General features: G+C 45.7%; 1 protein-coding gene across 2 annotated transcripts in view; it reads left to right on the top strand.

Moving 5' to 3' along the window:
* RELN (reelin) overlaps positions 1 to 12,097 on the top strand; it is a 2,335,047-nt gene that overhangs the window by 1,339,213 nt on the left and 983,737 nt on the right. For both annotated transcript variants that reach the window (XM_069628072.1, XM_069628071.1), the window contains exon 13: positions 3,563 to 3,675. In XM_069628072.1, the coding sequence (XP_069484173.1) occupies positions 3,563 to 3,675 (113 nt within the window). The remainder of the gene's footprint in view (positions 1 to 3,562; positions 3,676 to 12,097) is intronic.

Genomic DNA, 12,097 nt, shown 5'->3' with positions numbered 1-12,097 from the left:
TTTGCTTTATTCGGCATTCTACCATCAGCACACAATAAAAAAGTACATTACAGCGTATCCAGTTTATATCTTAAAACCAACACATAAGAGATTTAAAAGGTCTAAAATAAAAATAGGAAAAAGCCCCAAGCAGATCAGCCAGAGTGCAAGTGCCCAATTAAAGAATTCCTGCGTAGAGAGGCTCAATGGATAAAAATGCTGCCATACAATGCACATCATTAATCAGTACGGTGGATTTGCATAGTACAACAGCACCCATAACACAGGCAACACCAGTTTTTTAAACATTTTTTATGAGTGGCAGTAAGTACACTCTGCTTAAGTCTTTGTAAGCATCACAAGAAAAACAAAAAATGGCTCACACACTCGCTACCTTCGCCACAAAGCAGGCATAATTCTGAGTTCCCTGGTTTCCAACTCCAGGTGAATTTCGCTGTCCTAAGAGTGCCTGTTCTAAACTCCATGAAAAGGGTACCTGAATATGCTGGCAAAATCAAGTCCTCTGTACCATGTGCCACTTTCATGTGTAAATAATCAGGCCCGGTTTTTAACTTCAGGCAATTGCTGATAAGTGACTCGTACCAGAGTTGGTTAAGAGCGGATTTCAGCTTTTCCTTAGTGCTAGGCAGTATCTTCACGGGACTCTGCCACGTGCTGCCAAAACCCAGCACTTCCAACGGCACCTTTACATAAGTTGCCCAGGGGAATGCAGAGCCCCCGTGGACATTTATGAAATTAAGGTAGGCCTCATGAATCTTCACCAGCTACTGCACCACCCATAACCGGATCCAGTAGAAAAAAATGTTTTCCAACCTGCTTGTGAAACCATGGGCTCAAGACCACATTCCATCAACAAAGGGGCATTTGGGAATCCTCGGGGAACCCTCAGGAGCATTTTTAAAAACTTGGTCTCAGTGGGCCCCAGTTTCTGACAGTTGACATGACCCCATAGCTCAGCCCTCGTAGCTCCGCGCCATAGAGTGGCACAGAGGTCGCCTGCGCTCTATAAATGCAAGTAGCTGGGGACACAGTCCTTTCACCATGGTTCGAAAAAAAGGGTTCTCAACCCACCGCTGTTTTTCCCCATGATAACCTGCGCGTTCTCCAACTGAGCAAACCATGTCCCAGTATCAGTAAATCTGACGCAGAGGGAGTCATAGTAGCTAACCTGTTTGAGATATGAGCCATCAACATTCGGGGAGATTGCACAGTACCTGGATCGCTTTGCCCTGAAAACCAGAACCCTTGTCTTGCTTTTGTCTAAAGTCAACCCTAGTGCTGTGTACTGATTAATAAAGCATGCCAGGGAGAGCCTAATCCCCTTAGAAGATGTAGCTAACAAAACAGCATCGTCAGCAAAAAACAATACCGGATACACATCGCAGCCCAATTTCGGGAGATCAAACCTATCGACTTGACATTGTATCAACAGTTCTATAGTGATCTCATTAATATACAAGCAGAGCAGGAGTGAGGCAAGGATGCAGCCCTGTCTCGCACCCCTGTCTACACTAAATTTGCTTTTGGTTTCACCTCCAAGACCCTATTTTACCACCGCAGACTTGCTTGTATATAAATCTCTCATTATTCTGATCAACTGTGCAGGACAAACCCCCCCCCCCCCCCGCCCCTCCACCCTGTGGTCAGATAAAACCTGCCACAGTTGAATTTTGCGTACAGAATCGAAAGCAGTCTGGAGATTAACAAAGACTGCGTGCACTTTCAACCCCTTCAGCACTGTATATTTATGTAAAATCAGGGACAGACAGAAACATTAATCTACTGATCCCAGTTTGAAACCCCACCTGGAGATGAGAAACAAGATGCCCTGAGCTCACGCAATCCTGCAGCTGCTTAAGAACCACTTTGTCAAAAGGTTTGCCAGTTGCATCGAGCAGGGAAATATGCCTGTAATTACCCGGCTCATCCCTGCCCCCATTCTTGTATATCAGAATTATTTCAGTGGTTCTCCAGGAATAGGGAACTTTATTAAGTTAAACAATAGAGTGGAAGAGTTTGGTCAAAACCGGTGACCAAACATCCAGCTCATCTTTTAACAGGTCTACGGGAATGGACCAGGAGCTTTCTGGGATTTGGAGCTCAGTATTGCGCTTCTAACTTTCTGAAGTGTGATAATCACTGGGGGGGCAAGCATATTCAAGCGGTTTGGCACCGTTGGTAAATGCACCATACCCCCCACTCTGTGTCCTCATATATCCCACGAAAGTGATCAAACCATTCCTCGGAAGGGATAAGACAATGCATCCCAATGTCCTTGTTATTATTTTTCCCAGCAACCAGGCCCAGTAAGACTTAGCATCTTTCATGAAAGCTGCCTCTCAAAGTTTATCCCACTCAAGCTTCTTATATTCCCCCCCTTTTGATACAGGTAATGCTTTTCTACATTGCCCTACAATGACATAATTTCTCTTTACTCATCAAACCCGCCCAGTAGAGACTATCTGATGCTGCCCTTTTGGCCTACCGGCACTCCTCATCAAATCAGGGATGCCTAGCCACCGCCATTCGCCTTTAATCCTTTGGCGTTTTGGTAAAATAAAGGGCCACAGCTCAGGACCAGACGGTCATACTCAAGTCAAAACCTCTTCATCACTCAACCGCCCCCCACCGATGTTATCAATACCAGACCTGCACTGAGGTAGACTGCAGGCTTAATTCCAGCTTCCTCAATTTTCTCCCATTAAATAGTACGTCTTGTGAAACAGTGAAATCGTCAAGAGATTCAACAGCACTGGCTGAGAATTACACGAAAAGCACACACTTTATGTGGAAAGGCCCAGGCCCTCTGTCATATTTTCAAGAACTGTGTAAACCCCTCAATAAATCAGTCTAAAATTAAGTTTAATTTGTCTGGTGCATAGATCCCTGTAACTGACATTACCATGTTTTGAGCAAATTACCGTCAAAAACAAAAACAATTTTGACACAAAAATCCTACAAACACTTTTGAAATGAAATGCACTCTTTTGCCTTTGGAAATTACTGGCAAATAATATGATGATGAATTCAGTTCGTAATGAAAGTTCTGTTAGTCTTCCGTCCCGTACCCTTTCCTCCATACTGCAAGGGCGTCCCTTCCCAGGGACAGGAGACAGAACCTTTTTCACCAGAAAAAAACTTCTTTCCCTTTAAATTTTGAGGTGCCCAAGGTGTTTGCATATGTGTTTGCTGATGTTATTTTACAACCAATCTTAAATTTATCATACCAGTGTTATGTATGGTGCAGCAGAAAATGAGGCGAAAAGTTGCTTTCTGCGATTAGTATTTTTCTTACCACAGTCTAAAACTGGCGTGATATATCACTAATGGTAATTCTATACCACTGGTGGTGATACATCATATGGATGGTACTGCTGTTGGTGGCAGAGTGGTCATTTTCCAGCAGGTGTATTTTTTCTGGAATGACTCCCTTTCTTTAATAGCTGGTCCAGTGTAATGTGTACTTGACATCTTCTACTTATACCTGTGTCTAATATTAAGGAGTGCATTATCTGCTTTGTAACTTAAAGTAACAGTGTATTTCATTTACATTTTTTTGCAGGAGGAACATGTGATCCAGGGGAATCCCATGATAATGACGTCATACTTTATGCAAAGACGGAAGGAAGAAAAGAGCATGTTGTTATGGACACCCTTTCCTATTCCTCCTACAAGGTACTCTTCTTATTCCTTTTGATTGCAACACAGATATGGGGTCAATATATAATCTTGAGAAGTGAAACCCAAGCACTTGTGAAGATATGTAATGCATTTGTCAGAGGCAAAAATATACTTATATTTTGCATTTTTAATCAAATTATGTTGCCTGTGCACACATAATGCCAGAGTAGAAAATGCCCAGCATGTTTTGGAACGATATAAGGGCCAGATCACCAACACAAAGTTGCATTTACCCAACTAGACCATTATCTTTTGCCAGCAAGTATTTAGAAGAGGCCCATTTGTGAAAATAAGCATGAGAATATTCCTGTTACAAATGTGTCATAGGATTGTACTCTCATGTCACTGTCTGTGAACTAGCCTGATTTGAATTCCTGCTGCAGGGCTGACTGCTTTGTTACTTGCCTTAGCTTCTGTTTGGCGTGCATCTCCTTCTCGCCAAACATTGACTGCTTTGCTGTAGGACGCATGATCTGCATGGCCTTATGGATGGAATGAGCCCTGTAGGTATAGGGTGTACTCAAGTTTCTTTTTATGACGAGAAACGGACCTCATTGCTCACCCAAATGTAGTGCAAGTGGGGAATGGAAAAAAACACAGCAAAGTTCCCTTAAGATGTATGTTACATGGTGAAGGCCTTGAAATCTTTTGTCGTGGAGATTTTATCAAAAGGCACGTGTGAAGAGGGTTGGCGTAATGAGAGTTGACCTGTTTAAAGATGTACAATCTTTAGCCAGAGGTTCACCTGATATTTTAGCCCTGAAACGTGTATCAAGTAGTGATATGATAGTACCGGTTGTTAATGTATATAAACAATCTAAAGGGCCTATTGGCATGCAGACATTAATGAAAGTAGAATTTCCTCATGACACATAGTTAAAGATTCTTAAGGGCATTGGCAGGGTCTCCACAAAGGGGGACTTGAATCTGCAATACAAATATCTGGCTCTAATCATCAATGTCCTTGATGAGGGGGGATAATCAGTGGTACAAACCTGATTTATAGGTTTCTAAACCTTGAAAGAAAAGCACATAATGTGAGAAACCTGTGGGCATCCTCACACCTATTCTCCTGGTATCCTCTTCTCAGGTGGCCAGGGAAAGGCCATCGCTTTTGGATCCTGACCCCAGGGGGGTGGAGATGCGAGGGAGGATCACCTCGGTGGAGGGTCCTTGGGGAATTGGGGAGAGGATGTCCACAGATGTGACATGGTATCTCCCTTTTCCTTGTGATAACTGACCTTACCCTCCCCCCTGCCTTTTTAGGCTGTTGCCAATCCCATTCTATCATTCCCCCTCAGTCACACCACTATAGTACTGGGATGAGGGAGAGGCGACTAGGAGTGATACACACTAACATGTCATTTCGCCACTCTGGTACTGAGACGAGGTAGAGGCCTGAAGGCTGTTATGAGGGTCAGGCAGGTCCAGAGAACACCAGTAACTATGGTCATGCAAATAGGCTTAACGACTTGCACCTGCAACCTGTTAAGTGGTTGCAAGGGCATAAAAGAATGAGCCGACAATCAGAGAGGGAGACGAGCAGTGGAGAAGCCAGGTCGTGTGTGTCAGGCCTGCAAGGAGAGAAATCCTGTCGAGAAGGAGGCTGCCGAGGAGGGTCCTGCCTGGAGGTTAGGACTATGGCAGATATCCAGGAGAGACTGCGACGCTGAAGCCTGGGGGTCGGGCCTTGGTGGGTCACAGCTGTTCAAGCCTCCTTGGTCAGGTGCCACAGCCAGAGCTGTGGGGCACAGAAGAGACCCCAGTGCTGCAAGCTACAGGCAGTGTCTGCGAGTAATGAGCGGATCTGCCAGCAATCCACATAGAGGCTCGCAGCGTTACAAAGACATGGAAGCGGAGCAGAGAGCCAGGAAAGAAGACACCCAGAGGAGCTGCCAGGGTCCAGTGAGGGAACACTCACACCGGGGCGCTCCTGGAGCTATTATGAAGCAAATGTAATAGCCGGATGAACAAAATCGATATGCAAGTGAAAGTGAACCCAAAGGGAGGGGTTATAGAGAAAGCCTTATGAATAAAGCATTATTGAATACCAAACTAAAGGAAAGCTTTGAGAAGCTTATGAATGGAAAGCAAGCATGTGTAAAAAGCATGTAATAAATACTGAAAGGCATTGAACGAATCCTATGAGATAAAGTGACAAAGCAAGTGATGAACATTACTAAAGAATGTGAAAGTAATGTGGCGATGAAAAGTGGACACCACAGAGTGAACTGTGTGAAAATAACACATTGTGGCAAAGCCAAGAGACTGGCAAGTATAAACCAAAGAACTGGCGCAGTGACAGACAAACCAGTGTCGGCAAGAAAACTAAGGGTTATCTGTTGCGTTACCTGTAATGGGTGGACCGTGTGGTCCGGCAACTGTGCCTAGACCGAGGATACCCTGTTTGTGAAAGTCAGGAAACATACAGATGCACATGAAAGAGATTACTGAAGGGGAAGCAGAAGATAACAATCTGTGGAAACTGTTAAGAAATCAGAAGGAGTACCTGGAACTGGGTTTGAGCATTAAGAGACGAAAACGAAGTGTGAGGTGGCAAGCTGGACAAGATGATGTCTTGGGGAAGGGAAACCTAAGACCTTGTGAAGTTTTTATTTTCCTTGGGAAAGGGAACCTCAAGGCCCGTTTGGAATTGTGTTATCTTCTTGGGGAAGGGAACCCCGAGACTTCGTGGAACTGTTTTGAACTTGGGGAAGGGGAGCTGGAAAGTAAGCCAGGAGCTGGAAGAAGCTCAGAACTTTATTTTGGAACACTGCTTAGTTTGTTGTTGATATCACTACACATTGTTTAGCTTTAGTTGTGAGGGCAAGTATAGGTTTTGAATACAGACAAACTTTTAAGATGAACTTTACTGAGTCAGACTGTCCTTAGTTTTTTAGGTAGTGAAATCCCCCCCTTAGCATAGGGACATTTAGGCCTTACACCATCCTGACATTTAAGTTAAAAAATCTATTTTTTTTAAAATCTGTTGTCTGTGTCTTGCTTCATGATGCCTTCACAATAAGTATGCTCTGCAAGTGGTGCACAGTTGATGTGCGATTGGTCATAGGGCCCTAAATGAAAGAATAACTACAGATTCTACAGGTTGACCTATGTATAGGAACCGTGGTTGCCAGAGCCATGTCGATTATATCCTGATTAATGTGCCCAAGTGGTGGTATACTAAATGTTTAAAAGTACTTCTTTGAGCAGACTGTGATCATGACCCATTGTTACCAATTTTGGATCTTGATTTAAGAAATTCTTCACATCCACAAATTAGTAATCATGCTCCTTCACGTATTAGCACAACCAATCATAAAGGAATAAAATGAGGAGATACTTAACTTTATTTAGTAACTTCTAACATTTTTACAGCCTCCTATCAATTCTTGAAACAGTGCTTCCTAGAAGTTTTCCTGCTTAATATCCATGTTTTCAAACCCTTTATTTACCAACCATTGTGCATTGTAACCAGGTTTCTACTCAGTAATTCATTAAAGGTTCTTGGTCTGAAAATAAATGAAAGCAATCATGCTCTTATGTACCGTTCCCTTTCCTCCATACTTGTGGGATATTCCGTCCTTCAAGATGGGACCATAGCATCTTTTGGTAGCATCCAAAAAATTGTCTTTTTTTATCTTTACACTGGGCCAGGGCGCATACAGCTCTAGCCCCGCCTTCCTGAGCACTGAACTTCTGTCTTTTTCACCACGCGGCCAGAATCGGACGTGCTTAGAATCACCGTAGCCTCTTTTTCACCACGCTCCTTGTCCTTCAATTTGTCTTCCCGCCTCGATACGGCAGTGGTTTTCTTTTCCACCACCTATGCCGAGCATAAGGGCTTTGCGTCATGTGTCTCCGATGGTCGTCAATACTCGACGGAGGCCCTTCAAAATCTTTACCTCAAGTGTCTAGGCCCATTGCGATTCCCTCTAGGTCTGGACCCACACGTTCCCTCTGTCCACCAGGAAAAATGAAACCGCCTGGTGAGTACCTTTTCTTTTCAGAGCATCCCATCAGCGTTATGCCTTTCCGGGCTCATCAGGTTCAGGCAGGAGTTGTCCAGGCTCTAGCATCACCAGTGCTCGCTCTGAGGTGCCCCACTCAAGGTCTAAACTTGATACCAGTGTCCCCTCTGAGGTCCTCATCTTGGGGGCTAAAAGTAATGAGGTCACCCCCGAGGTTCTCCAGAAAGGGGCTAATAAGTCTACCAGCAAGACTGAGGATTCCCATTCCGGGGCTAATAAAACCATATTATCACCCAAGGTTCACCTCAAAGGGACTAAACATAGTACCGGCCACGATGAGGGAGCCAAACAAAGGTAGGTTCATCCAAAGCCCACATCTACCAACTCAGCCGAGGATCCCTCAAAAAGGTCTAAGGAATCATCAAAAGCTCCTAAAATAACGGCCAAAACAACCATGACTTCAGACTAATCTGTGACGCACATTACCACAGAAAGCCTAAAAATGGCAGCTCCTCGTGTGTCGACATCAGCCATTTTATCTGCGCCTTTTATTGTTTATTATTATGGTATTTCTTGAGAGCGGATCTAGCTTTGAGAAGCAACGGAGCGCTTTACAGAGGAATACAACAATACAGATACACAACAGAGCAGTGTTACAGAGGTATACAACAGTACAGACGCATAACGGAGTGCTCTTCAGAGGTAACAACAGAACAGATATACAGCAGGGGGTAGGATACACAGGAGGGGTACAGCTCTACAGGGTGGAGGGCAGGAGAGGAGGGGATGGTGTCTAGCGAGTCAGGCAGTGCAAGGGGTGGCGTAATAGCCTAGGTTTTGAGGGGGTGAGACTACTTGAAGAGGTGGGTCTTGAGTTCTTTTCTGAATTGTAGGAGCGTGGAGGCGAGTCTTATGGTGATGGGGAGGAGGTTTCATAGTCTTGGGGCGTAGGCAGAGAAGGCTAGTTTCTGATGCTTGTGGATCTACTTAGAATCACATGCTGTGCATATAGTCTGACATCTAGTGGTAATCTTGGAGTATTGCATATTTTTGTTCGAAGATCGAAAGGGACGTCGACAATGGCGTGACTGTAACACTATCCCTAAGGTGACGTGTAGTGTACCCCAAATACTTCACGCATTGTAGTCCCACAGATTGTTTTTTTCCGCCAACCTAGTTGTTCACTTATGCGGAGCTCGTGCGAGTTTATATTGCTATATCTATTCCCACGGCCTACAGTCTTCTGATGGCTGTATCGGGGATTTCCTGCCGCCAACTGCTGACGTGTGGCCTCGGCTATGGAGAGGACTCCTTTTTTAATTCTGCCTGTCTTTTAATGCCAAATTTTCCTGGAAGGACACCCATCGCCGATGCAATAAGTGTCTTCCTCGTGACCACGTCGAGTGCTCATGTAAGGCCTGTAAACTATTTCGGCCTAAGAAACTGAAAGACAGGCGCACTAAGCAGCCTTTCCCCCGCCGGCGCCTCGGACGAGGAATATGTCGGCAGCCATGGCTCTGATTCAGAAGCCATCAACCTTTCTGTGGCGCCTACGCGCTCTCAAGTGCCGGGCCACGATAGGCAGGCCGTCGGCACTGTTATGGGGAAGTCGCACCCTGGCGACAAGGGCACCCACGCACCACTTGTACTTGAGCACACAACCACCAAGGCCTCTTCAACAGGGTTGTCGAAGAAGTCCGCAAAGCCCATAGGGCAGCTGAAAATTTCAATCGTACTTTCCGAACCTCCCGGTTCGGCACTCTCCCCGCAACTGCACCGCTGCATGCGAATGGATATAAGACTCCTTCTGGAAAAAGCCCCCTGCGGTCCAAGGGTGCTCGAACACCGAAGGACTCAGTGATGTCTCACTCATTCAGATTCGCCAAAACCCTCTACGCCGTCTATACAGCTTCTGAAGCTTTGCGAGAAGGTTTCGGATACCCTTTTGCCAGCCAGGAACTACAAATGCACCCCCTCTCCCTGAGAGGACTATTCTGAGGCCCCCGAGCCTCTTTCTAAGGCCTTACATAAGGCCTTACATAAGGCCTTACATAAGGGATCATCCCCTTCTAGGCAGTCCTTCCCACCTCCTGACCATTCAGCTTACTCACAATGGACTAGTGTCATGCCTGTCGTCCCATGTACACCCGGCACGTCTGCTTCCACTCCTAAGGTTGCACCAAAAACTCCCAAACGCTCCACATTATCTGCACACGCGGCCTTCAGATCTGCCAGGCCTTTCTACACACATTGGAGGTTGTTTGGGAAACTGCCGGGGAAGCGACGCTAAAACATCATGTCCTAATGTTTATGCTTACAGTGTTTCATTGATTCTACATGTGCACGGTATTGTTTACATCGGTGCACTCACGAGTTGAATCACGTGATATGTTCTTGATTCTTGCCGTATTCCTCTGTACGTTAGTAACGTGGGTGTCATGTGACACGTATAAAATACGGCGTTTTCTAACAAGCAGCGCTTCTGATCGCTGTTTCGATTCCTGGCGTTTCGGAGCTTGGAGTTTCCTCGCAGACTCAGTGCTTCTTAGCATTTTGCAGCTTCATTGCTACTCTCACTTTTGCTCCGGTCCCGCCGGAGCAGTTGCTGCCTCCGCTTCCCATCGCAGTGTTTCAGCGAATTACCCGCTACGGTTTTGTCTCTGAGCCTCCTGCTGATCTCTACAGTCGGCTTCCTTCCTGGAGTCACGCAACTCTGCAGCTCTCTGACTACTTACCAGCCCCAGTTCCTTTGAGTCGTCTGCTGCTCTCCACATTCGGCATCCAGCATTTAATCCGCTTCATACAGCAGATTCTTCTTCCACTCAGCTCCAGTTCTACTTGGGGCAGTTACCTCTCCTGACAACCCTACCTTGTTTTCCTGTTAACCGCTATTCTATTTTCCTTAATAGTGGGGCATCCTTTCTGGCAAATTAAGGATTCCTTGTTGGTGTTAATAGTGAGAACAGCCCTTAATTCTCACAAACCCTAAATTGAACCTCAAAAAAGGGCATTTATACCTGGAACAACGTTACTCCATTCCTTCTTCCTGGTTTTCATTCAGAATTCATGCACTGAACTTAATGGACGCTATCCTGTGTGTACCAACCTGACTCTAGTGTGGCCCTTGTTCCGTCCGGGTTAGATTCCTGTACTAACTTCCTTCCTTGTTGTTGTTCCTTTGGATTACCTACTGACAATGGGACCTTATCTGTGGCTGTGCTGATAAACAGGTTAGTATAACCTTGATAGGCTCTTAGCTGCTCCTTTTGGTGATAGTTTAGTTTCTAATATATTTCCTTTTCTACCAACAGCCTGGTGAACATTGTTCCTCACACACCCTTTCCACTAATAGCTCTCTTTGGCTGTAGAGTTTTTATTAGTCAGAGAGTGCATTAGTTGGAAGGTCTAATCTTGACTCTACGTTGTTCTGCTACCTTTCCTTCGGTTACTTCAGGAACATCTCCGAGTGTATCCTTTTGACTACCAGTCTGTATCCTTTGAATAGGTGTTCTATTTGACATATTCCGAAATATAACAACTAGGAAGAGGTTTGAAAAGTGTATGGGTAAGATGGCTGAGTTCATGGACTTTTCAGACCAGTATGACAGTGCCTTGAAGAGACCTAGGGAAGTGGACTCTAGCCACATCCGCCCTAAAGTTCAGAAACCTCCCTCCCCTGGTGCCCAGTTTTCCTCTTTGGAGGAACCACAGGGACACCACGATGATATCTTTGGGAATGTCCCCGATGACTCGACCCAAAAGGATTCTTCTGAAGGGTTTAACCTTTATGATCAAAACCCTGTCTATCAAGACCCAGGCTGGGATCAGGTGGAGGACCATACCACTGACCCAGATGTCATCTGTCTGGATCCCCCTACTACAACTCCGCCGAGAGATTTGTCGCCAGTTGACAACCAAAGGCTGTTCAACTCCCTCTTAAAAAGAGCAGCCGACCATTTCAGAATTGCTACGCATGAAGCCGCCCCCGATTCGGACTTCGTGGAGGACACCCTCAAGGAAAAGACTCCGGTTAGCCAAGCCATCCCCTTATTACATTCTTTTAAAAGGTTCCTGTCCCCTTCTTTGCTGTCCCTGTCTCTTACACGGGCAGTCAACCCCTGGGTGGAAAGATTGTTTCACCCAGCCCCTTTTAATCCCCTCTACATCAGGAGTCATGCCACACCGGACTCCTTGGTTTTTACGACCACTCGCAGAAGGGCAGGGGTGAACCTGAGCAGAATCCCCTCCAGACAAGGCCTGCAATAAACTTTACGCCCTTGGTAAGAGGGTCACCGCATCTGCGGCCTACTCCACAAGAATCTCCAATAACACCACGCTCCTTGTGAGCTACAGTGGTGTTCATTGGGGCCTAGTACAGGTTGCTCTTCAGAAGGTTGCAGAGCCTACCCGATCACGTCTGCTGGCCATCGTGGCAGAAGGCAGAC

This window comes from Ambystoma mexicanum, chromosome 12, assembly GCF_040938575.1.
Source record: "Ambystoma mexicanum isolate Mex_15411 chromosome 12, UKY_AmexF1_1, whole genome shotgun sequence".
In the NCBI taxonomy this organism is placed as follows: domain Eukaryota; kingdom Metazoa; phylum Chordata; class Amphibia; order Caudata; family Ambystomatidae; genus Ambystoma; species Ambystoma mexicanum.
Note: the sequence above shows the minus strand (reverse complement) of the source record. Positions and strands in the feature narration are given on the sequence as shown.